The following is a 26241-nucleotide window of genomic DNA, read 5'->3' on the forward strand; positions in this document are numbered from 1 at the left end:
TTGCAAGGCGATTGTGTTTTGATTTGTCTTCACCAAGCTCTCTCATAACTTCTAATGACATACGAGGGGGATCCAGGAAATAACGACCGTTCGCGCATACCCGCCGCGCAGCTGACTCCCCTTCCTTGTTTGAAGGTCAACTGGCTTCCTTAACATGTGTTCTCATAATGTTGTGAGTACTGGTTGCAACAAGTCGCCATTGTGCATTTTGTGTTACTTCAAAATGAACGACGTGATTGATAATCCCACCGACTGTGAGGTGAGGAGTGTGATTCGATTTTTGAATGCCCGACATTTGAAACCTGCAGAAATTTACCGACAATTGAAAGAAGTGTATGGTGACACTGTAATGAGTGAAAGAAATGTGAGAAAATGGTGCGAAATGTTCAACAATGGGCGAAAAAATGTCCACGATGAAACTCGACCCGGATGCCCATCACTCATCACAGAAGACCTGAAGACTAAAGTGAACGACAGAATCTTGCAAGACAGGCGCACATCACTCGACGAATTGCATATTGCCTTTCCTAACATTTCTCGTTCTTTGCTTGGTGAAATTGTGTCGCAACATCTTGGCACCACAAAATCTGTGCACGATGGGTTCCACGGCAACTGAGTGACCAACACAAAACTCAGAGAATGGCCTCAGCATTGACATTCTTGATGCGATATCACACAGATGGAGACGCCTTTCTTGATCAAATTGTGGCTGGTGATGAGACCTGGGTGTCTCACAACACCCCAGAGACCAAGCGCCAATCACGTCAGTGGCATCATCCCTCATCACCCAAGAAACCGAGAAAATTCAAACAGACTCTCTCAACACAAAAAGTCATGGCTACTGTCTTTTGGGATCGCAAAGGTGTTCTTTTGCTGGATTTCATGCCAAAAGGCACTACGATCAATGCAAATCGTTATTGTGAGACTTTACGAAAACTACGGCGAGCCATCCAAAACAAGAGGCGAGAAATGCTTTCGAGAGGAGTTGTGCTTCTTCACGACAACGCTCGCCCGCACACTGCTGCTTCAACTCGAGAATTGCTGGATCAATTCGGTTGGGAAATCTTTGATCATCCGCCCTATAGTCCAGACCTTGCTCCTAGCGATTTTCACCTTTTCACTAAGCTGAAAGACTTTCTGGGTGGTACGCGTTTTGGAAGTGATGAAGAGTTGAAGAAGACAGTGAACACCTGGCTTAATGAACTGGCGGCAGAGGAGTATAACACGGGAATTCTAAAGCTAGTGAACAGATACGACAAATGTTTAAATGTAGGTGGTGATTATGTAGAGAAGTAAAGGAAGCTTCAGTTATGTAACAGACTTTGTTTTTTCAAATAAATATTTTTTTTTAAATTATTACAACAAAACGGTCGTTATTTCCTGGATCCCCCTCGTAGTTTCTAAGCTGTGGAATATGGTGACCAGCTTTGACTGATGTACTTTGTCTGGGACTCTCTCATTGAGGGACATGAGTCTCTTACCTGCTTTACAACACGGACCTCCCAGCTTTACTCTCCTTCCAAAAGGATTTCCATTGTCTTCAGAAATAATATCGTCCGCATCCAGGTTTAAACCCACGAATCTTGTATCCATTGGCAAGTGTAGTGACTACAAGACTGAGAACGACAGAATTCGGTAGAGAATTAAAAGATTTGGCTTATAATATTGCCTATTTTTTAATGCAGGTAAGAAATTTTGATGTTATTCATAACATGAGCTATTTCTGTTTACAGACAAGACTTCAGCAGAGAAATTATCAATACAAGTGAATGAAGCTGTGCAGCTTTTAACAGAATATAACAGTCGATTGGCTTCAGAAATGGAATACCGAAAGAAATTAACAACTATGTTGAGGGATTTCCTTCAAGCACAGAAAGACTTACTTGCACAGGCAGAACAGAGATTAGAGGTAATTTTAAAACTGTCTCCATGGAAACGTGGTTACAGACAAAATTATGCAACTTACATAGTTTTATTTTATTCTTCTTCTGCTAGGAGAAGTTGCTATAAAGACAAAAGAATAATGAACAAAAGGTGTTAAAAAGAAAATTAATATTGATTGACTTAAATGCTGAACAAGAATGAATTAAAAATTACAAAACAGTAAATAATCATGCAGAAATCTGTAAAAAAAAAATTGTACAACCATTGAAATAAAAAGTTATATCTGGCTATACAAATGATGCCTAAAAATTGCTATAGAACTTTTAATAGCCTTTAGGTACAGGACTGTTACATCTTTTGAAATTTTATTTTTGTTAAGTCCTGTTTTGTGATGACACTGTATCAACTATTAGGTTATCTAGCTGCTTTGGAGTAGGTTATAGTGATATCACAGTCTAATATATAGAGTCACAAAGCTCAATGTAATAAATATGCATCCATAGATAGTTGCTAACCACTAGGATCACTACTATCGCCTCTTTACAGACAATGCGAAATAGTACCTGCACAGTCTGTTGTTCCTAGCAACCTCAACAACTCAAGCTTCGTGACTGTATGTACTAGACTGTGGTGATATGGTATGTGATTATTTGACATTTGCCTTAGAGTTAGGAAAAGAATCTAATCAAGTAATAAGTCCAAGTGGAAATCTAATCTACACCTAAACATAGCTCTGGATCAAAAGGAAAATCCATCTGTCATCTGAGTATGTTGTGGAACATGTTAACAGGTGTTCAGTATCCATTGTACTGAAGCACTTTCTTCCCGATGAATTAAAATTAATCCTTGTACAAACACTCGTGATGCCACACTTTGACTACTGCGATGTTGTATTAAGTAACCTAAATGCAAATTTGAGCAGCAGGCTACAACGTGTGGATAATGCGTGCGTCCGTTATATTTGGAATATTCGTAAGTATGATCATGTTTCCCCGTCTTTCCAAACTCTGTCTTGGCTAAGGCTAAGCGATCGACGAGCTCTGCATTCTCTTGTTCTCTTATTTCAAATTCTGCGCACCGCTACCCCAATCTATTTGGCTTCTCGTTTTCAAAATTTATCCGCATTTCATCAGCTAAGTACAAGATCTCATCATAACAATTTACTCATTATACCCCAACACATGACATCTTTATATTCTTCATCTTATACAGTTTCAGTTGCTAGAAATTGGAACTCGCTTCCGAGTGATGTAAGGGGTTGTTGGACAATAACTTCATTTAGGTCGAAATTACATAAATTCTTACTTAACTGATTAATTGCTGATTAATATTTGTTACTCATAATGAAACAAACATCTGTCCATTCTTATTATTATCATTAATTTCTCTAAATAGATTTACAAAACCTCTAATAGCAATTACATTAATATTTTCATTATAAAAATATAATTTAGATTTATATATATATTTTTTTTCTCCCTTTAACATAGTCCTAGTAAGCTTATATAAAATTATTTTTCATCTTTTGCTAGCTATCTCAAATATTAAATTAATTATAATTGATTGAATTAAATTGGCTCATAAATTAAGTTACTACTTTACCTTATAGGTTTATCTAAATTTAAATAAATACATATGTAGTCTACTAGTCAAAATTGAAGAATATTGCTGGAGAACCTTTTAAGTGTAGTGTAAATATTTGTAATTTAAATATGTATTGTATTGATTAAGGCTGGTTGAGTGGAAGAGAAGGCCTTATGGCCTTAACTCTGCCAGCTAAAATAAAACATTATTATTATTATTATTATTATTATTATTATTATTATTATTATTATTATTATTATTGTACAGTTCTAGTCTGGAATGTGATGTGCAGTAAGTGGTATGTGACACTCATGTCCAGTGTATAACTTCTTTTCGAAGTAAGCTGTAAAAATATATTACCATTAGTTCCTATGCTGACTCATTGTTACAAACCTTATTTTTTTGGTGAAATAAAATTGGTAATTTCGGTGTTAAACTTGAATAATTTCAATCGATATCACAGTCTAGTATATACAGCCACGAAGCTCAATACGTAGTAAATATGAATCCACAGATAGTTGCTAACCACTAGGATCGCTAATATTGCCTCATCACAAACAATTTGAAATACAGACATGGACAAATTATTAGCAAAATTGAAGATTTGTGTTATATATTTTTACAAAATATGATTCTTCAATTCAGACATTTTTGTGTATTTCCAAATTATTAGTAAAATTGAAGATTTGTATTATATATTTTTACAAAATATGATTCTTCAATTCAGACTAGTTGACATTTTTGTGTATTTCCAAATTATTAGTAAAATTGAAGATTTGTATTATATATTTTTACAAAATATGATTCTTCAATTCAGACTAGTTGACATTTTTGTGTATTTCCAAATTATTAGCAAAATTGAAGATTTGTATTATATATTTTTACAAAATATGATTCTTCAATTCAGACTAGTTGACATTTTTGCGTATTTCCAAATTATTAGTAAAATTGAAGATTTTTATTATATATTTTTACAAAATATGATTCTTCAATTCAGACTGGTTGACATTTTTGCGTATTTCCAAATTATTAGTAAAATTGAAGATTTTTATTATATATTTTTACAAAATATGATTCTTCAATTCAGACTAGTTGACATTTTTGCGTATTTCCAAATTATTAGCAAAATTGAAGATTTTTATTATATATTTTTACAAAATATGATTCTTCAATTCAGACTAGTTGACATTTTTGCGTATTTCCAAATTATTAGTAAAATTGAAGATTTGTATTGTATATTTTTAGAAAATTTGACTCTGCAATTTGGACTACATTTGATATGTTTGCATATTTACAAATTATTAGCAAAGCTGAAGATTTTTATTATATATTTTTACCAAATTCAACTCTTCAATTTGGAATACAGTTGACATTTTGGATATTTCCAAATTATTAGCAAAACTGAAGATTTTTATTATATATTTTTACCAAATTCAACTCTTCAATTTGGAATACAGTTGACATTTTGGATATTTCCAAATTATTAGCAAAACTGAAGATTTTTATTATATATTTTTACCAAATTCAACTCTTCAATTTGGACTACAGTTCACATTTTGGATATTTCCAAATTATTAGCAAAACTGAAGATTTTTATTATATATTTTTACCAAATTCAACCCTTCAATTTGGACTACAGTTCACATTTTGGATATTTCCAAATTATTAGCAAAACTGAAGATTTTTATTTCATATTTTTACAAAATTTGACTCTTCAATTTTGACTGCAATTGACATTTTTGCATATTTATAAAATTTTAGCAAAATTAAAGATTTTTATTATGTATTTTCACAAAATTTGGCTCTTCAATTTAAACTATAGTTGACATTTTTGCATATTTCTGTCTACTATAATGATGGAAATATGCAAAATTGTCAACTGTAGTCTAAATTGAAAAGTCAAATTTTGTAAACAGAATTATCATAAAAATCGTCAATTTTGATAATAATTTGTCCACGTCTGTAGTACCTGCACAGTCTATTGTTCCTAGTACCCTCATCAACTCAAGCTTCGTGAGTGTATATACTAGACTGTGATAATATCCATATAGAAAATTCAGAAATATTGGCATTACCAAGTGATTGATAAATTAACTGAAACAAAAGTCACAAACATATTTTTTAACAATATTGAATAAAATTTTGATGCATATTTCGTAGTTTTTCGAGAGGTGGGTTATATTTAGTGACTATTGACAAATTTCGCGTTATTTCGAAAGTTGTTTTGCTGAAATATTTCGTATTTTAAGTATCAATCAATCTTCTTAATGTATCCAGCTGTTTGCTGACAACATAAAGTGCATTATAGTCCACTGTAGTCTATTCCATTGTTGTTTTTCATGAGAAATGAGGGGTATTTTGATCGGTGTTCATTATAGATACCTGTGTATTTAAAATTGCAAGCCTCATCCAGATCTCAGATATTCTTCAAACTGTCAGATGATATCCTGTGTAATTTCTATAAAATAAAAAAAGAAGAAATACCAATCTATATCACAGACACACTCATTGCTAAAACTCCAGTTGTGAACGAAATTCCTCCATGGAAATGGGTGATTCCAGAACATAACATACAAATACCAGGAAATCATTCCAAAAATGATCCTCCATACAGTCGTAAGTTAGATGCCATGGAACTACTCTGCAGCACATATAAGGATCACCTTCAGATTTATACAGATGGATCTCTAAATCCTAATAATGGGACATCAGGAGCAGGGTATTATATTCCACAATATCAAGAAGTTATTTCATACCATGTTCATCCTCCTCCAGTCTTGACACTGAATTGCTAGCTATTGATGCTGCTCTTCAGTGTATTACTCAAATTCCTGAAAAATCTATTTGCATACTTACTGACTCCAAGGGGGCTATATTTAATATAAATAAATACGTACCAAACCTATACGCACACAGAATTATTCCAATTCAGAAAAAACTGAGTAAACTAAAACAACTCCAAAAGGAAATAACATTTCAATGGATACCTAGTCATTGTGGTATACCTGGAAACGAGAAAGTCGATAATATTGCAAAACAGACAACATATTTGCAACCAACACCTCTTCAAGTGATATCTCTATCCAGTGCTTTTGCTTCAGTAAAGTCTCATTTTACAAACCTATGGATCAACAATTGGCTCTCTTCTGACAAAGGACAAATTTTACAGTCTGTATAAAAGAAACCAAATGTCCCGGAAATGTACAAAAACTTGCCCAGACATGTATTTTAAGTATCTAAAAGGGTAAATGTAACAAAGAAATTAATTGTGGAAAATTTTGCGTGTATGACTATTACCAAAAAATATGATCCCTATTCGTTGTATATCTTGATTTCACTTTTGTATTAAAGAGTAATTTTTAAAACTTTCCCAATCTTTCACAGGAATACAAGGACAAACTACATAAGGTGCATACAGTGAGACAAGAAGTAAAATCTCACATTCAGAATCTCCCGGACCTAACTCAGCTTCCTGATGTGACTGGTGGGTTGCCACCACTGCCATCTGCAGGAGATCTCTTTAACATGCACTGACTCGGCCAGTTTCAGGAATGAACAGACTCCTATGGCAGCAGTGTGTGGTGTGTGAGTGTGTGTGTACAGGTACTTATATAAAACTTCCATTATTTTGCGTTGTTCCTGCATTCGGAAATACATTTAGATAACGTGCCTGCCTGATTGTGTTTCAGTGTTATATTATGCAGACTTTTGTATTTATACTAGAGTGATATATATATATAAAAAGAGAGAGAGATATATATGCGGGGTTCCCACAAATATGAAATGTAGTACCGAAACTGATGCTAGAAGCTACACTCAGAATGTCATTTGTTGTGTAGTCTCTTTTAACCTTCAAAGAGTTATCATATGTCCTACGGTAGTGAAAGATTATGTGTTTCTTGAACAATTTTATGATAGAATTTAATGTTAAAACATATTTGATGGTTAGGTATTCAATCTTATTGCCTATTGAATTGTTCAGGTATATATGCAATTTAAATTGACAGCCACACTTCTGGTTTGGGCATCTTTCTATATTGAGGTAAAGCAAACAGTTTTTTTTTAACAGACATTGTAAATGTAAATATTTACATTACTGAATGCCATTGAGATGTTATGCCTCATTGGACAGCGCTAACACAGGTGAAAGTAAAGCTGTATTTTCTTTTGTACAATTAGATCATTGAATGTTAAAAATTTTACACACCAGAAAATTAACTTGGGTAACTCTTATTTGTTAAATAAAATTATATTATAAAATATACTAATGTTTTATTCATTATCAGTGATAAATGAAACATAACTTCTTGATGGTAAATACCAGCCACACATGTAAACTCATGTGTTATTTCTTTATGTTTGATTTTTTTTTCTCAATCTTTATTTTTCCTGTGCTTTTTCTCTATAATTTAATAAATGAAGATATTTGCCAAAATAAATGAACTGCTATTTTACCGGTTTTGATGAACTAAAGAATTAATTGGATAAGCACCTTCCAGACAAGTGCAATTAAAAATGTAATGTAGTACATTGTTTTCTTTTGTCATGAATTTAATTGTTACTTGATGTTAAAAATTTTGCAGTTGCGGTTAAAATTTTTATTTTTAGCATTATCTTTCAGTTCATATTTGGATATTTATATTCTGCATTATGATCTATGAAAGTATTTGATGTGAACAAATCGCCATACTGTTCAGTATTTTTTACAATAAGCATTGTTTTTAATGGACAGTTGTATATACAGTGAAACCTGTTCAAGAGGAAGTGACATGGTCCTAATTTTTTTTCCGTTGTGGACAGGTTTCCGTATTATTCAGGTATGACATTAAAATGGAGTATTTTGTCATTCATATACATGAAAAACAAAATGGCATGCCGCAAATTGCTGAATTAAACAGTGAACCTGTATGTCAAACGAAGATTATGCAGGCGAATGTATTCACTGCAGTGATTATTTGTTTGTTTGTAATACAATAATTAAATGTTTGGGGAGTTTGAAGTAAAAGAATGTAGAGGGTGGAAGTGATTCAACTAAAGTGTTGTGAACACACGTGAAGTACATTGCAGTCTCAGAGAGATCACACAACACCGAAATAATACGAAAGCTTCTCTGACACAGTTATGTATTATAATATCACAACTTATTACTATATAATCAAATTTAATGTTCTTTGTTTGTGTACTCTGTTCCTGATTTCTAATATGAATAATGGCCTGAGATTACTTTAATTTTCCTGATAATGTGCAGTGATTTATTTTAGATCTCCATTTTTTATTTATTGCATTTTTTAATATTATGGTATTGCTTTGTGAGTGTTGCACATAAATATGTTTGGAACTTCTCTTCACCATTAGTAATACAGCGTTCAAATTCGCCTGTGTAGCCTGTATTGATGTAACTTTGGACACTGATTTCACATGCTATTGTGACATGCGTAAATGGTCTCCTATTTCTTCTTCCCCCTAGGTATAATAGAATTTAATTTCCTTTCAAGTGAATTACGATAAAACCTAGAGATTGTACGTAACTGCCTATCTCTGTATGTATGTGAGAATTTATTTATGACTGTAAAGAATTATCACGCTCATTTCATGCACATATGAAGAGTCCACTGCGAGAATGATTTGTGTAAAAACAGTGAAATGTGTCTTATCAGGTTTTTCCCCTGTCCTTTTCAATTGTATTTTGAAAAATTGCATTTTATACAGTGAAATATAAAAACAGGTAAAAACTGTCATGTCTAGCAGAAAAAAAAAATTAAATATATTTTTTTTTCCAGAAATGTTGAGATTTAAAGAAAATTTTGATAGAAAGGATATTTTTTTTAATATTGGAAACAAAAAATTTAAATTTTTCACCAAAATAGACAAATTTTCCCCCCCCCCCATTGTATCCATAAGGAACAAATAATCGAGGTTCTACTGCAGCGGAAAAGTTTTGTCCATATTTGATGTTACCAGATGAATATGTATCATATTTGAAAATGGAATATTGTTTTTTCTCAAGAATTATGAATTTGTTGAAAGAACGTATTACATGTAATGAAATTTTATTGCACAACTGTTTGGAAGTGGCTTATTCAAGACTATTGAGAGAGAGTACGGCATCTTCCCTTCCCATAGTAAATTTGTTGTGTTATTGGCAGTTGCTTAGCAACTGAGCAATTTTATAATTTTAAAAATATATTTTAATAATTACCAGCGTGCCTTCAGAAAATAGACTATATGGTTGCATTACATTGTATGGAAGACTTAATGAAATACATTTGCAGTGCTTGTTTTGCTCTTTTTATTATTTATACTTAAATAAAACCTTTGGGTATAAAAGTCAAGGGAAACACTCTGTCGAATATGTTAAGTCACCCTTGTGGTCACTCAAAATTCTTTGAGCTGATATCTATAATTTAGAAATTTATTTTCGATTAAAATTGAATGTATATATCAGAAAAGGGCTGCAAGAATTTTAAGTGTTGATTGTAATGAAGTACTTACGTATCTGGTTAGCAGCAGCCAGGTCAGATATCCACGAATATATCTCAGTACTTCCATTTCATAAGCAAAGTTTCAGTTGTATTGAATGTCCGACATTCTACATCAGGGCTTGCCAAACTTTTCATAGCGAGGGCCACATTTAACCATCCGAGAAAGAATCGCGGGCCAAGTCACGTAAGTTTAAATTAGGTCTAATAAATAAACAAAGCTCATAAACAACATTCCTATTCAAACTTTGTGTTTTATTGAGCTAAAATCTACACTTTCAAACTGTTTTCTTTTTTCATTCAACTGGCAAGTTATGTTTTTGACAATATCTTCCACTCTGCGAGCAACTGTATGTAGGCTACTAAAAGACTAAAGGTATGGTCACACATCGCTACTTTTGCTGCGCAACTTTTGTATTGCAGCTGCAAAAGTTGCGTGTTGTGTTCACATGTAAGCCAAAAGTAGCACGCTGCATGCTACTTTTTGTGCAGCAAAAGTTGCAACTGGAGGTTGCAAGTCTGTTCACACACAAGGCGCTACTTTTGCAGCCGCAGTCATGCTGCAGGTTTCCATCTCCGTGTTGACTTCTCAATATACATTTTGTGGTTATGTTCACATTATTAAGAAATTCATGCGAAAGCTTACTTATCTATTATTTGCTTTTCTGTCCAAACTAGAAATTGACATTATTTTTACTATAAAGCTTTTAAAAACGCCTATATACTTAAATGATAACCAACAGTATATTCACGTAATCAATGTTGGCAACCCTCCTGTTTGAAACTACGCTACGGGAAATTAAAAAAGTGAATTATATCGTCAGCAAATATGCTCAGACTGTGTTGTGCATTTAATACTGTTACAAATAATTTATTTTTATCACATCTAACGTTAAAATACATCCAAACAATAAAAGTATCATTGGCACATTTGGGTGGCAACACTGGTTGCTACCGCAGCAAAAGTTTCAACAAAACCGATATAAAAAGTGCTGCGGCTGCAACCCTGAGAACCCTGTTCACACGTCGCTACTTTTAAGTTGCGTGCAGCATGGAAAAGTAGCGAGCAGCAGTTTCGGCAGCCGCTACTTTTCTGGTTGCACCGTTGCGCAGTTTTTTGTACTGCATCGCTGCAAAAGTGGCGACGTGTGGCTGTACCTTAATATTCTTAAATAAATCTACTTTCTCAGGACAAATATCCTTTGCTGCCATTATCATGCACGATTTAATAAATTCACCATCACTAAAAGATTTTGTCCTTTTCGCCAGTTCATGCGAAACTAGCCACTGTTGCTGTTTCATTGTCTGATCTCTTTTTTTTTTTTAATATTGTGTTAAGATGATAGCCTACGCTTCATTGCTTCAAATTTATCATCCCGTGTCTTCCTCGTAAATTGTAAAAATTTTGAAAAGTGATTGATTTCATAATGTCTGCAAATATTATATTCTTTAAAGACAGCACCTGATTCGTTACAAAACAGGCATAATTACTTTATTTACAGTTTGAATCATAAAATAGTTCCAACTCAATTGTTGTTTAAACACAGAACATTCACTGTCCATTTTCTCTTTTTTTTTTTTGTTTCCCTTACTTACTTACAAATGGCTTTTAAGGAACCCGAAGGTTCATTGCCGCCCTCACATAAGCCCGCCATCGGTCCCTAGCCTGAGCAAGATTAATCCAGTCTCTATCATCACACCCCACCTCCCTCAAATCCATTTTAATATTATCCTCCCATCTACGTCTCGGCCTCCCCAAAGGTCTTTTTCCGTCCGGTCTCCCAACTAACACTCTATATGCATTTCTGGATTCGCCCATTTTCTTTCCCTGCCATAATTAATTTAAAGTTACGCTGTAAGAACTATTAGTAAATGCTTGTAGATTAACTCAGAGTGCTAATACTAGACTATTCTTAACTTGATAATATTTACCACTTCACATTTTCCGCTACTCTATTATGTGTGAGCGTGTACCGAAAGAAGTTGTTGTCAGCTTACTACGGTGCAATCTCTTTTTGCTCTGTTGCCACACTTCGCTCTTTTGCTGGACAACCAAACGTAGCGACCAGTAGCCTATATTGTAGCAACATAATTATCACAGTATATGAGCAATTTGTTTAACAATCTGGGCCTCTGATTTGATTTCATCGATCGAAATTCGTGAATAAATCTTCTTTTTTATTGATTTTTAATTTTTTTTAAGTTAGTAAATGGGCCGAACAAAAGGAGCTTGCAGGCCTCATCTGGCCTCTGGGCTGTAGTTTGGCAAGCCCTGTTCTACATTAATCTTATGTTTGGTGAAATAAAATTATATTCAGCGCATAATGAATTCAATATGTAGGTCTGCAAGAATGGAGTAACAGGAAAGTTGTCAATGCTCATACTTCATAGGATAATTTTTTTGATCGACAACTCTTTTGCTTATTACATCAAATTAGTCAAGATTGTGCAATACACACTATTATTGGCTTTGCTGTTACAATAAAAATGCAGTCACTGTTAAGATGCAAATTATAAATTAACTTCTGGTTGCAATTAGTGGTTAATTGACCTTCAATACATAATGCGAAATAGGTATTAAAGCATTTTGTTTTTAGGAAATATTTATTAATATTCTATTTACATTTAATGTAGACGAAAATATTGCTATAATAATGACAGAGGCATAGAAGCATGTAGCGTTAAACACTCTCTTATATACCAAATAGAAATGTCAATATATTATTTATATAGTGCAGGATTTATATCCACATAACGTACTGTTATTGCAAGTTATCTTGAACCTTACATCCCCTAAGTCTGTCTTTCGAAATGCTCGGTATGGCATGTACTCATCAACGTAACCGCATTGCAAGGATGCCCCTCTCTTAGGTAATGTGACTCTTTTCAGTAAACGTTGGTTCTTTCACTTTACGGCTCTCTACTGTGAAAGAACTGAACATGGTTTCGTAGCAGGTTTTAAGTATCCTGTAATGAGTAAGTATTTAAATATAATCGTGTGTACACTCCTCCTCTCTCATCCGGGCTGGGGACCGGGAATGGCGGAGTTACTACAGATACTTCTATACATTATATAGGCCTACATGACTTACACCTACAGCTGATATGTACATATTCTTATAACAATATTTTACAGGCTTATTATTTGAATTTACATTAATTTACAATTATACACAATTCATATCCCTATCATTGCTGCCATCATCGTCATTGTCTTCATCGCTTGGTCAAAAATTAATTATTATTTCGTCAATGGCATCCATCATCCATTCGGAATTATCTTCTTAAACGTAGGTACTACTTTCTGAACAGGACAGAATTCTTCGATTGTATCCCGAATGACATGTTGATCTAAGTCGTCCACTACACAAGTCCTAATTCTGGAATGAAATAATATGTTTTGCAGAACTATAACAAAACAATAACTTACAGCAGTAATTCATTACGTCGCTCACAGTACACACACTATTGCACATAACTTTTATAGCAATAATTTCTAAACATTACATACCTATTCTTTCCCGGAGTAGTGTGAGGTTCATTCGGTTGTAATTCAATATTATTCTTAATTCTCTTCACGGAACTAATACTTTTGCCAGAGTATTTAGCCGCTCTCTCATATTCCTTATCAAGAGGTTCCAGCAAACATTTGTTTAATTTTTCCTCATCGCAACGCTTAATTATATTTGCGATAATTTCTCTTTTCTCCGCGGTGGTGTAATTTCACCATAATTACTACCCTGTGGTTGCTGCCCCATGTTAACACTACTGGTATGCAGTGAAGGAAATGGTTATATGTTTTTTGACAAGACATTATGATGCGGAGCATGCGCAAACAACTCAGTTGGCTCCACCCACATTACGCGCTTCCTTCCCTCTGTCTCCGCTCAGAAAGTTCAAGATAACTTGCAATAACAGTACATGTGTTCTAATAAGAGGCTTAATCATTATTTATGAATGGGAACCCTGATATATTAAAAGAAGGCAGCGAAGTCTTTAGGCTTTCACTTATAATTCATATAATCAAAACGAACTGGAGTATATAGTTTGACACCATAGATCGTTGTCATACACAAGAGTTTGTTTTGTGTTAATGGTGTGGAAAATGTATGATGGTAAAAATTATGTTACACTGATTATTATTATGTGTACTTGTGCATCTGTAAGATTGCGTACTGTAGACTTGAAAGAAGAAAAAGGTCGTGCTCTTATTTCTTAGACAAACATCTTTATATAACTTGTTCATAATTTGACATTAATTTCCATTTAAGTTAGAGAAAATAATTTAACTCTTAAATGATGTAAAATAATTAAGTAGTCTTGCCAAAATGAATATAGATTTTTGGTAAGATTTACATGTAATGTGGATGAGAGATGAATGTATATTATATCAGATTGTACGATATAGTTTGTCACCGATTTATCAATTACACACGAGACTGAGAGGTATGGTTTAAGCGTACCATTTCCATGCCAGTTTATTCTTAATATACTGTATGAAGTTCATAGCTGGTTATATAATTTTCCATATAGGTACCTCATAATCAATGAAATAAATGATTTGACAAGAAAATATGATTTGTAAAACAACATTTCCTCGTATATAGTCAGGTTAGTTCAGTTGGTAGAACAACTGACTATGGACTGAAAGAGCATGTGTTAGGGTCGTATTCATAGACGATACTTTGGACCAAAGTTGACTTTGGAAAGTACAAAGTCGCCGTTTTCCTATTCACAGTCACAGACGAAAGTAAACTTCAATCGTGACTTTACATCGAAGTCACCGAAAATCTTGTCTTTGACTTTCTCTTTCGTTCGTGGACATAAGAAAAATGGCTGATATTTGGAAAATTGTTATATTTGCCGAGAAGATTGATAACATCCAGGAAATTGTTGAAGGTCCCCATGTTTCTCGGCGTATTATTAGACATGTACAAAACTCTATTAAATTTTATAGAGATAATGCATTCAAATCAAGATACAGATATACTTCCTCACAAACCACTCATCCTCCTGCCCATCCTGAATTTCAAAAACAGTGGGACGCTATCTTTTCCCAAAAAATGTTAGATACACTCCTTTCTTCTTTCAAATCCGAACAAGACATTGCACGTCTCCTAGCTCTTCAAGAGAGTGAGTCTGGAGCTTGGTTACACGCATTACCTTCTCCTCACATCGGCACCCTAATAGATAGCACATCCTTTAAAATCGCAATAGCTTTACGCCTTGGTTGTAAACTCTGCCAGCCACACCAATGTATTTGCGGGGGAATTGCTGATATTTACGGCCATCATGCACTCAGCTGTGCGAGGAGCAAGGGTCGCATTCCCAGACATACATCACTCAATGATATCATTAAAAGATCTCTGACTTCTTGTGGCATCCCATCTCTTTTGGAACCACCAGGTATTAGTCGCGCAGATGGTAAACGACCCGATGGTCTGACCTTAATTCCATGGTCTAGAGGAAAATCTTTAATTTGGGACTCCACTTGCGTTGACACTCTAGCTCCATCTCACTTACCGAATACCTCCAGACGCGCAGCATCTGCTGCTGAATTAGCTGTCAAGAAGAAAGTCAATAAATATGCTCATCTTTTAGACAATTATATCTTTGTCCCCTTTGCTGTGGAGACCTTCGGTCCTTGGAGTCATGACGCTAAAGTTTTGGTATCTCAAATCGGCCAAATTTTGATCTCCATTACTGGTGATCGCCGTTGCACTACTTATTTGCGTCAACGCTTAAGTATTGCTATTCAACGCGGAAATGCAATGAGCGTTTTGGGTACTCTTCCAGAGTCCAGCCCTTTGGACGAACTTTTTCTCCTGTAAAATTTTTTATCTCTATGTAAATGTTTATATTTAGTTTTTATATATAAAAAAAAAAAAAGATACAAATTTGAAAAGTGGACCGTATTAAATAATATCCACGATTCAACATGCACTGATGGATAATAGAATAATAAAAAAGGATTACCTGTTCCATTAATAATACTCTTGTTCCACTTCGATATTGCTCTATGGGTATAAGGATTAATGGTTTACTATTGATTTTGTATATTTAATTGTATTATTTATACGTCTTCACCAGTTCTAGTAGCATGTCTCTTTCATAATCTGTCATTGGTGGCATCTTCTTATCTTTCACGTCTTCACAATTATTTTACATGGAAATAATATTATATAATGCTGCAACAATCGCTTAACGTCTGACGATGTTCAATTGTTTCACTGATTTGAGACTCAAAAAATGGCTTTTATTGTGGCAATGCCTACTCTACTTCAGCTATTCATTAATTTAATTCGTTTAGAAGGCCATGATTGTGATTGCCAACATTCATAAAAGATCGTCAAATCTCGACTTACCGAAGTCAAGTCAAAGTCTCAGAAGTAGTGTCTATGGATAGGACTTTTAACAAAGTTAAACTTTACTATGAAAGTTGGCTTTAGGAAGTCTTCAGCCAAAGTCTCGTTTATGAATACGGCCCTTAGATCCTGTGTGAAGTGCAATGGATTTTTCTCTGTGTCGTAACTTCCTATTTGACTCTGGATTCCACCAGCTTGCTGTGCAAGTACCAATGATAAATAAAATGAGAATATGATTCTAATCATCTCCTTATGCCGAAGTTAAAAGGTAACAGAGGATTTCAGGAAATCCCTATGATTGCGTGTAACGTCGATACAGGAATTGGAGGAACGGAATTAGGATAAATAAATAATTTGCTGTAAGTTTTAAGTGTGTTTAATGAATGGAATGAAATATGGTATGAATAATGGTCAATCCTCCAACAACAACAACAACAACAATAATAATAATAATAATAATGATAATGTATTAAAATAGAATTCCTATTTAGGGCACAAGTAAGGAACTGTTTTTGAGCAACAGACAATTAACTGTTATGCTGTATTTAAACACATGGGAATATCTCGTAAAAATTAATGTTCCTACTATTTCTCCATCTGTAATAGAGGTGGGGTGTGACAGCTCCAGAAAAATCACTGTAACAGATAATAGTGATTTTTGTGTTGAGATGATTTTTGGCGATTCGAATGTTGTAATGCCCTGGCATTTACAGAGTCATTCATTAAAGATGATAGCAGGCAATATATACCACATTACAAGGGCAATGTCATCAGTCGTTATGTAGAAGTTTCTTGTTCTGCAAGTTCTAGCTTGTCTGAGTTCTTCAAGTCTTCAATTCATGACCATTTTACAAAATTAGAGTGTTCTTTGCAAGGGGAATGTATATCAGAACAAAGCCGGAATGAATCCGAACATTACAATCAAACGGCATAGTACAGTCCATAATGTACCAAATACAAATTTTCATTTTGAAACTCAAACCATTACTTCTAACTGGTTACCAGTGATGTGTTCAGTCTTCTCTTTCATATAATTCCATAACATTCGATTATTGAGAATTTATAGAAATCAATAAAGAAGGTTAAATTGTTAAATTCTTCTAAATTAATCACCTTTAGCAATATGGGCTATAAATTAAGGGAGTAGTGGGTACAGTGAGACACAAAATATTAAGACATGTGTATGCAAGTGATAATTCAAGTATTTTTAAAATCAAGTGCAATAGAAATAGACATTAAAACATGGAGTAGAATAATACATAAACAAAAATGTTAATAGATGAAGGACATAATATACAATATGTGTTTGTCAAAAAAAAATGCAAATGTGTCACTGTTCCCATTCAGGAGGGTACAGTGAGACACCACAATGTCTATTAACGGACATTGAAATGATTTACATTTATTTCAAAAGAAAAGAAAGCTTGCTGTCTCTTTATCTTGCCGTGTTCTGTAGGCTTATTTAGAATCATTTTGTTTGATGTCTGACTTCGAAACCATTGAAACGTCTGGAACATTTGGAAAAGTGAATTTTCCATGACTTTTCAAACTTTTGCGAAAAAATAAAATGAATTTTTGGTGACAACAAAGCTTATAATTATAAGAATTTAATGTAATTCTTTATTATTTTTTAACATTTTCTTAAATTTTGTGAATAATTTTTTATTTAAATAACCATTAAAATGTAATGTATCCATTATTTTAAGCTACAGTTCCTAAATTGGTTACTAGTATGTTCATTTTCAATGTTAGTTACTGGTAAACGTAATATAATTACAGTTTGTTTTTGCAAATCATTGATACATGGGAACAGTGAGACGTCTCAGTGTACCCTTCAATGGCATGTCTCACTGTTCCCTTTACACATAGTTCATTTAAAAATGACGCAATCACTTGAAAATTAAAACAAGAAAGACGAAACTTTGCCAAACATAACCTCAAATACCATAGTATTAGGTAACAAAACATTCATATTTATATCTCATTTGTATATCCAATATAACCTTCATTAAACACAAGCCAAAATTTTACTTCTAGAGTGAAAAATTACGAATTATTTTTTCATCACTCACCTTTATAACTAGAATCAAATCGAGTATGAAAATACTGTTACTTTACTCATGCAACATACAACTCCACTGTTACCAACATCAAAATTTACCATCTAATAAAATATGTCTCACTGTTCTCCCTGTCTTACTGTATCCACTTCTCCCCTACACTACATTTAATTAAAACATTTCAACGTTTCCCATCACAAACCGACATATTTATGTTTATCGATCTTCCACAAATTCAATTGATATACCTGTGCCCTGTCTTATATCAACAAAAGTAATTAGCGTGGTGAATATACTAAACAGAATCAGCCTACACTCCGACCAATGTTATCGCGAAATGTGGGCGAGTATATCACCTAAGAATGTTTACAAAGATGAGTAATTTATGGAAGAATATAGAGAGTGCTTGTAGTTTGAGTATCAAAGAGTTGCCAACGCTTACCTCTACAATGGGACAATAATTAGATCCCAGATATGTTGTACTTTCAAGTTAATCTTCTGACTTGTCTGGACTCTGGAGTTATCACTTTGAATCACGTATTGGTCTGAGAAGGTGATTTCTCGGAGCTGTGATTTTGGAGCTACAGTCACAGTCGGAGCCAATGACAAATCTGTCACAGTGACAAAATCACACCCCACCACTAATCTGTAATGCCATACGGTAATTTTCTATAGTTACGCATGTATTGTGCATGCATCTGTTTCGTATTCATGTCAGCGCACAACTCAACATTATTTTTTTAAATTATTGCACCCCCTTACCATGGAGTACAGAGCGCTGCATCGGAGTTAAATCGCTCGCTTGAACTCGGTCGAGTGTCGCACCCTCGAATAAGATACGATCGGTCGTGATACGCTCGTAATAAATAGAAGCACAGTACAAGGTCATCTCACCGACATGTCTTATCTTGCATGGAAGGCGACAGATAAGATACACATATGTTTTGCTCACACGGTAAAAATAAGGCTTTATTTTCTGCGTTTATGACAAACGTTTAATGGAACGTACCAAAACAGTAACATGAAGTTATAAATAAAATAGTATGAAAAACTTCGATATACAGTTATTATTGCTAATTAATAGTTATTCAATATTTTATTTACCACTTATATAATATGATAGGTCCATACATAGTGTTCCGCCTATATACTGCGACAATGTAGAAACGTTTTACAAAATATTATTGATATAGCAGTAGATTAATAACAATATTAGTACAGAGATAACGTCGCAGAAAATATAATAAAACGAATAATCATGCTGCACAACTGTTACAGACGCAAAGATTGATACACTAATTATTAGAGATTATTATTATTATTATTATTATTACTAGAAAACTTGATACAGTTCTTGCATTATCGTGATTGTGTTCTCCGTTTATAATAATTATATTTACATCCAATAACATCTATCAGATGTGGCAAAAATAAAATCACTCTGTGTGGAAAAAGAAAAACATTTACCTACAACATTTATATTACATTTTAAAGCAAGTTTTGTAGTTGTACTATGGAGAAGTTAGTTAAACACTGCAAAGTTTTGAAATGATAAACATCTATGATGTTACTACACAGTCCATCACTGTAACAAGAACGAATGTCTAACGCTCGGCTTATACCGTTCGAGGATTTATCGCTCGTGACAATTTTACCCATCATGCATGTGCGCTACCCATCGGATTATGCTATGAACTACTTGGCGCTCGAGCAAAAACGTCCGATGCAGACCTCTGATCCGAAGCTTCGTTCTTTCGCTTGCTCTGTTGAAGCCATGTTCGCTACAACTTACGTTTGTGAAAAATTATTTTCAATAATGAAAATAGTAAAAACCAAATTTAATTCACGACTGACAGACAAATACCTTCGTGATCAACTATGACTGGCAGTACTCTCTCAGTACTTGTCAAGGATAACTTTAAATGTAGAGGCTGTATGTAGCAAAACTTGCATTTCATATTCACTGTTGTTTTATATTCACAGCTATTGCTTGCTTTTCACTGTGTTTATTATACAAATACTAAGAGGACACATCAATTTAATATTTCTACGTTTATGTTGCAGTTTGAATATTATACTGTTGTTATTGCAAAGAATAATTAAATTAACATTTCAAAATAAAAGTCAGTTTTATCTGCCACTGTCAAGGGATAGCATGAGTACAGAAGTCAAGTCATTTAGTTGATAGATTGAGAGGTGCCTGTATCAGGATGTAAGAACAGTTGAGCTTACAACTTATGTTGAATTGTATATATTGTGCTGTGATGGAATTCAGTTAATTCTTAGTATACTGCGCAAATAGTTTGTCATCTGTAGAATTCTCTGTTTGAAGAAAGATGTTATCTCTGTAATATGTTTATTATTGTGTTTACGAATATAAATAAAATAGCTTAGAACAAGGAAGGTGTTGATAACGAAATGTGGAAAACCCAGGTAGCAAGACAACACGTGAGAAAGTCTTCACAAAACCAGATTCAAGCACTCAGAATTGGAAATTGTCTTAATGAAATTAAATGTAAGTGTAACTTGAAGAAAATAAGTACAAATTTCTCCAAAATTATGCTTTTTTGGGAAATTTATTGATGAAAAGTAAACTTTTCTATTTACTAGGATAATATTTATTTGCAAAGTATATTGATTTGATTAACAAACAATACAAAACACCAAAATTTCTTATTAAAGTGAAAGTACATGATTTTGTAATGGTAATTAGCACGAGAACATGAAAAGATAGGGGTAAACAAAATATAGACTCATGTAATATGCTCGCAATAATTTATTATTATGCCTTAAAAGGTAAAAAATGGGAGCTAATATCAGCTCTCACATTGCATGTGCCAAAAATAAACGTATTGAATAAACCTCTAAATTAGAGAACAATAATGTGTACCTATTAATTTCAGAAAATCATTGCAATAAGCAAAACTTTGATACTCCAACATGTTCATTAATCTTTATACAGGGTTAGTTAAAAGTCCCGCACCACCTAAATAACTTTTGACATGAAACTTGGTATGTGAGGATAACCTTATGCTAAAAACTCAATAATGGTATTACCGAGTTTTTTCTACTTCCGGTTTAACCGGAAGTAACTCCAACTCTCTTATTTTAAATGGAACACCCAATATATTTTCTATTTTTAAATAAAGCTCATTAAGAGCTTTTCAAAAAGTACCCACGCTTGATACTTCTGTACAAATTCAGTGTTGCTAAATAAAAATGGAAGTGGTGCAAGATATTCCTAAAGTCTGGTTAAATCATTCCTTAAATGGTTTCTATGATCGAGTGACACATTGTAAAGCAGCTGAGGGCTACCAATTTGAACACATAATTTAGAAGGTGAGCTAGCTTTGTTTTGTTTTTGTTAAGGAAGGAATATTTTATTATTTTAATATTCGATACACTTTTCTGTTTTCTTGACTTAGCAACACTGAATTTGTACAGAAGTATCGATTGTGGGTACTTTTTGAAAATCTCTTAATGAGCACTATTCAAAAATAAAATAATATATTGGGTGTTCCATTTAAAATAAGAGAGTTGGAGTTACTTCCGGTTAAACCGGAAGTAGAGAAAACTCGGTAATACCATTACTGAGTTCTTAGTAATTATATGGTTATCCTCACATACCAAGTTTCATGTCACTGAACCGTATGCTTCAAAAGTTATTTAGGTGGTACGGGACTTTCAACTAACCCTGTATATATTCACAGAGTGTCTACTTTAACGTTCTCATAAAAGCTCTATTAGATCAGTTGGTAGACTGAATATGAACTGATAGTTCTGTGCAGGAACAGAAAGTTTTTTCTAAATACTGAAGGCTATTTCCCAGAAATCAAAGAGCTTACACCAACAAGAGAGAGAAAACAACGGTTTCCACAGATAATTTGTAGAAACAAAAGCCGCCCTAAATAAGGGTTCGATAGATCGGCCTACTAATCAATTCATAAAGAATAATAAGTAAACAAAACAATTTTGTGACACTTGGAAAGAAAAAGAAAAAACATTAAGTTAAGAAAATGTAGGAAATCATTTACAATAAAAATTTTGTTGGGTACAAATGATTACTAATTATAGCTAAGGATGATTTTAACACGTGAGATCCTATGGCATCAATTGTTGCATCAGAAATTTTATATTGTTTAAGTTGATTTAAAGTTTCACGTGGGATCGTGCCACGGGCACCAAACATGAGCCCAAAAACTATTCAATGTGTGATGTGGTATTGTGCTCCAAGATGCTGACAACAAGGCTCATATATGACTTGTTTTTCACGACACACCTCTTGTGGCTGTTGCTCATGCATCTCGAAACGGATTGTGGGATCAAGAATGACACCCTTATCCTTCTGCCGATCAATTATGATGATATCAGCCCGTCTAGTAGAGCCATCAGAAGAGACGCAACCAACCTCCTCATAAACCTCATAGGAAGCATTCTGACGGATTGAAGATGTGATGAGAGAACGAACCGTATTATGTCTGTTGATTCGGAGCAATTCTCCATGACTGCAGAAACCCAGCAGATTCTGACAAAATCCAAAATTCTGGACCATAGAGTAGCGATATTTCGTCAGCATCTTTATGGCGTACATTCAGTTTAAATTATACTTGGTTCTATTTTTTTTTTCTTATGTCTTAATCACTTCTGTCTGAAACCTGTTTATATAATTTTTCATTTTAAATTTTATTGTGAGGTATTCTGTGTGGCAGGGCAAACCCAAAATATTGGGTCAGACCAATAAATTAAATTTAAATATATAAAGAACATAATGAGGTCAGTTCCATATATAGGGGCTGGGACACATAAGAAGAGGGGAGAAGGAGGTTGCAGTGTGATGCTCAACACCCGCATTATTTACTGCCGAAGGGTGGATCTGCATTTCCATTTATGAATATGTCTGTTTCCATTCGCCAAAGAGTGTGTTATTTGGAAGATGAATTCTGGAGTCCTGTAAGTTCCATTACATTATATAGTAGAAACTACTGTATATATTTCTGTGGCCAGGAGGAAAAAGGTCTTAAGTTATTTTTTTGTGAAAATGAGATTTTTATATATTCTGAAAGCGGAAACAATTCTCTACAATCTGGTAAAACGGCTAAAGTCAAATAAGACTCCTGACTGGATTTATAGAGCGTTACCAAGTGTCCTAAGTACTTTTTGAATCGAGCACACACAGAATAAAGGGCTTAAGAATATTTAATAGTCCCTTCTTCTCAGTTTGGGTTCTAGTCTTAAAAGGGCTTAAGTGCGGCTATTTTTGGAAATAATCAAGAAAATTGTTAAATGAGCAACATTACCCATTTTAGAAGAAATATAAAAAAATAATATCCAGGAAAAACCTCTTAATTAAAAGAGCTCTATAATTGACACCAATTTCAATCTTTCTACTGCTCTCCTGAAAAGTATAAAATTTTTACTTAAGCCATTTTCCCTCCCGGCCACAGATTTCAAGCATTAGAAATAACCCTTACTCAAGGTTTTCAGTTGAGAAGCCTTTAAGAGTAACTGGAGTCCCAAGAAACACAGTTCAATCAATCAATCAATTCTTTTATTTGCAGTAACAAACTTTTACATCTTGTTACTCAGTAAGTATTGATAAGTGAATGTGTAAAACATTAGCTTACATTTTACTCAGACATATCCAGAGAAAGGTACCGAGGATAAAAAAATCTTCCTGTATTGTACCCATAAGTAAGGAAATACTCTGAAATGTATTTAAACATAACTTCAAAGAACTTTACAAAATTTATTTAAAAGTCCATTCTTAGTCCGAAAGATATAACAACTTGAATTTGTGCGACAAGTGCTATGAAATGTAAGAATACTAATAATAATAATGATGATTAATAATAATAATAATAATAATACACTTTTTAGCTGTTACAAGAGGTAAAAATGATATTAAAAAATTGCCACCTTATTGATAATTCCACTTCTGATCGTGTTTACTTGTTGCAGAAACTAAATAAATAAACTGTAGAGAACAGAAAATATATTACAGCTTTTCAGTTTTATATTAGTCCTCCTTGCAGAAATAGTTTCACCAATGGTACCTTTCTCTTTATATAGTAAAGTATCTTATTTTTTGTATCAGGGTGCACTATAGTTTTTATGCTCGACCATGCCGAAATGTAGTAATTATACACCTGGTAGCAGTCCTTTAAAGTACACCTATTCATTAAAGTTCAGGTTTTCGATTATTCTCGGATATGCAATCGAAAGACAATGAGAAAAAACGTCACGGAGGCTGGGAATCAATACTGTCGCAGAAGGTTATGTTCTGTTACTATAATAATTAGCGTTAATTGTAAATAATATTCAAATAAATTCAATTTGTCATCTCGTTTTTCAATTCTAAATCAATTTCCAGGTTATATCAAAATTAGTTCATGTTATTCTCTAGATTACATCAAGGTCAATGACATTATTGTTCCTCGGAAAAAATCAATACTTTCGCGTCTGCGCACATCTCACAATTTACGAGCTCTGCACAAGGTCACTTCCGATCTTCAGTCAGATACGAATAAAATGAATACTTCTGACAGTGGGCGTATACTGGTTAAAGGGTTTGGGCTACCGCTGACCCTATTATTACACAAAATATATCTAACAATTACTTTAATTTTAATTACTATGGTAAAACTAATAATACAAAATTATTACATTATGTTATATTATAAACTTTTTCTTTTGTAATTTCCTTGGGCTACCACCGGTAGCCCGCAAAATACGCCCCTGACTTCTGAATAATTTCAAGTTAGAAATATGGTCGAGCATAAAAAGTCGTATGAAACTTGACTATAATGGTAATTAAAACGCTCGTATGAAAATTATGAAACTTGCACTCGTTTCATAAACAAACATACTCGCGTCTTAATTACTATCATTGTAGGCCCGTTGCATAATGTACTATTAAATAACAGCATTATAAATAAATAAATAATACAATACATAGTTAAGTGTACAGTAAACACTTGCAATACTATTTGAAGAGTCCACTGCAAGAATGATGGATGTCACTTTCTGGTCGAAAATGAACCAAGACTGTCAATGCATAGCTTAAGACATATAGAATGTACATAGAGAGTTATATGGCATTAACACTGATAGTTGTTGTTGTTGTTATCTAATGCCGGGCTTTGGCAACGAAGCCATTAGCGTTCTTGCTGTCCAATATTTCTCTGTGGTGGATCCATCAGGTAGAACTTCACAGATTTGTAGATGATCTTCAGTCATTTCTTCTTCTTTGTTGCATAGAGGGCAATTTGGATTTGTGTAAATTCCTATTTTATTCAAGTGTTTGGCCAAATAATCGTGTTCTGTAAGCAGTCTGAATTTTGCTACTGCAGATTTACGTGGGATTTCTGGAATAATTTCTGTTTTTTTTTTTATTAAAATGCTCCATTTTTTATCTTTGGCTTTGGTACATAGTGCTTGGTTTTGCTTGATTTTATATTTATTTTTAATTAGTCTTTTGATGGATGTAAAAGGTAGGCTTGTATTTGTATTCTGAATTAAATTGGATCCTTTTTTGGCAAGAAAGTCAGCAATTTCATTTCCAACAATTCCGCAATGTGCAGGTATCCATTGCAATTGAATTCTTTTCTGTAGTTTTTGAAGTTGTTGGATCATCTTGTGACATTCTTTAATTTGGATTGACATCATTTTATATGAATTTATTGCATATAATGCTGCTTTAGAATCAGAGACAATGACAGCATTTTGAAATTTATCTATTCTGTATAGTAAGTGTTGGAGTGAGATATGATAGCCATTGTCCAGTAATGATCGGAAAATCACAGTTAAGCTTTGAGCGCTAAGCATTTCAAACTTTCAATTGCTTCTCCTGCAAAATGTATTTCAAATGAC

The 26241-nt window shown here is 33.5% G+C and overlaps 1 protein-coding gene across 2 annotated transcripts in view; it reads left to right on the forward strand.

Moving 5' to 3' along the window:
- The window catches only part of LOC138703837 (regulation of nuclear pre-mRNA domain-containing protein 1B), a 58532-nt gene extending 37761 nt beyond the window's left edge, over positions 1-20771 (forward strand). For both annotated transcript variants that reach the window (XM_069832058.1, XM_069832059.1), the window contains exons 5-6: positions 1734-1909; positions 6853-20771. In XM_069832058.1, the coding sequence (XP_069688159.1) occupies positions 1734-1909; positions 6853-7002 (326 nt within the window). In that variant the 3' untranslated portion in view covers positions 7003-20771. The remainder of the gene's footprint in view (positions 1-1733; positions 1910-6852) is intronic.
- The last annotated feature ends 5470 nt before the right edge of the window (positions 20772-26241 follow it).

This window comes from Periplaneta americana, chromosome 7, assembly GCF_040183065.1.
Source record: "Periplaneta americana isolate PAMFEO1 chromosome 7, P.americana_PAMFEO1_priV1, whole genome shotgun sequence".
NCBI classification, from domain to species: Eukaryota; Metazoa; Arthropoda; class Insecta; order Blattodea; family Blattidae; genus Periplaneta; species Periplaneta americana.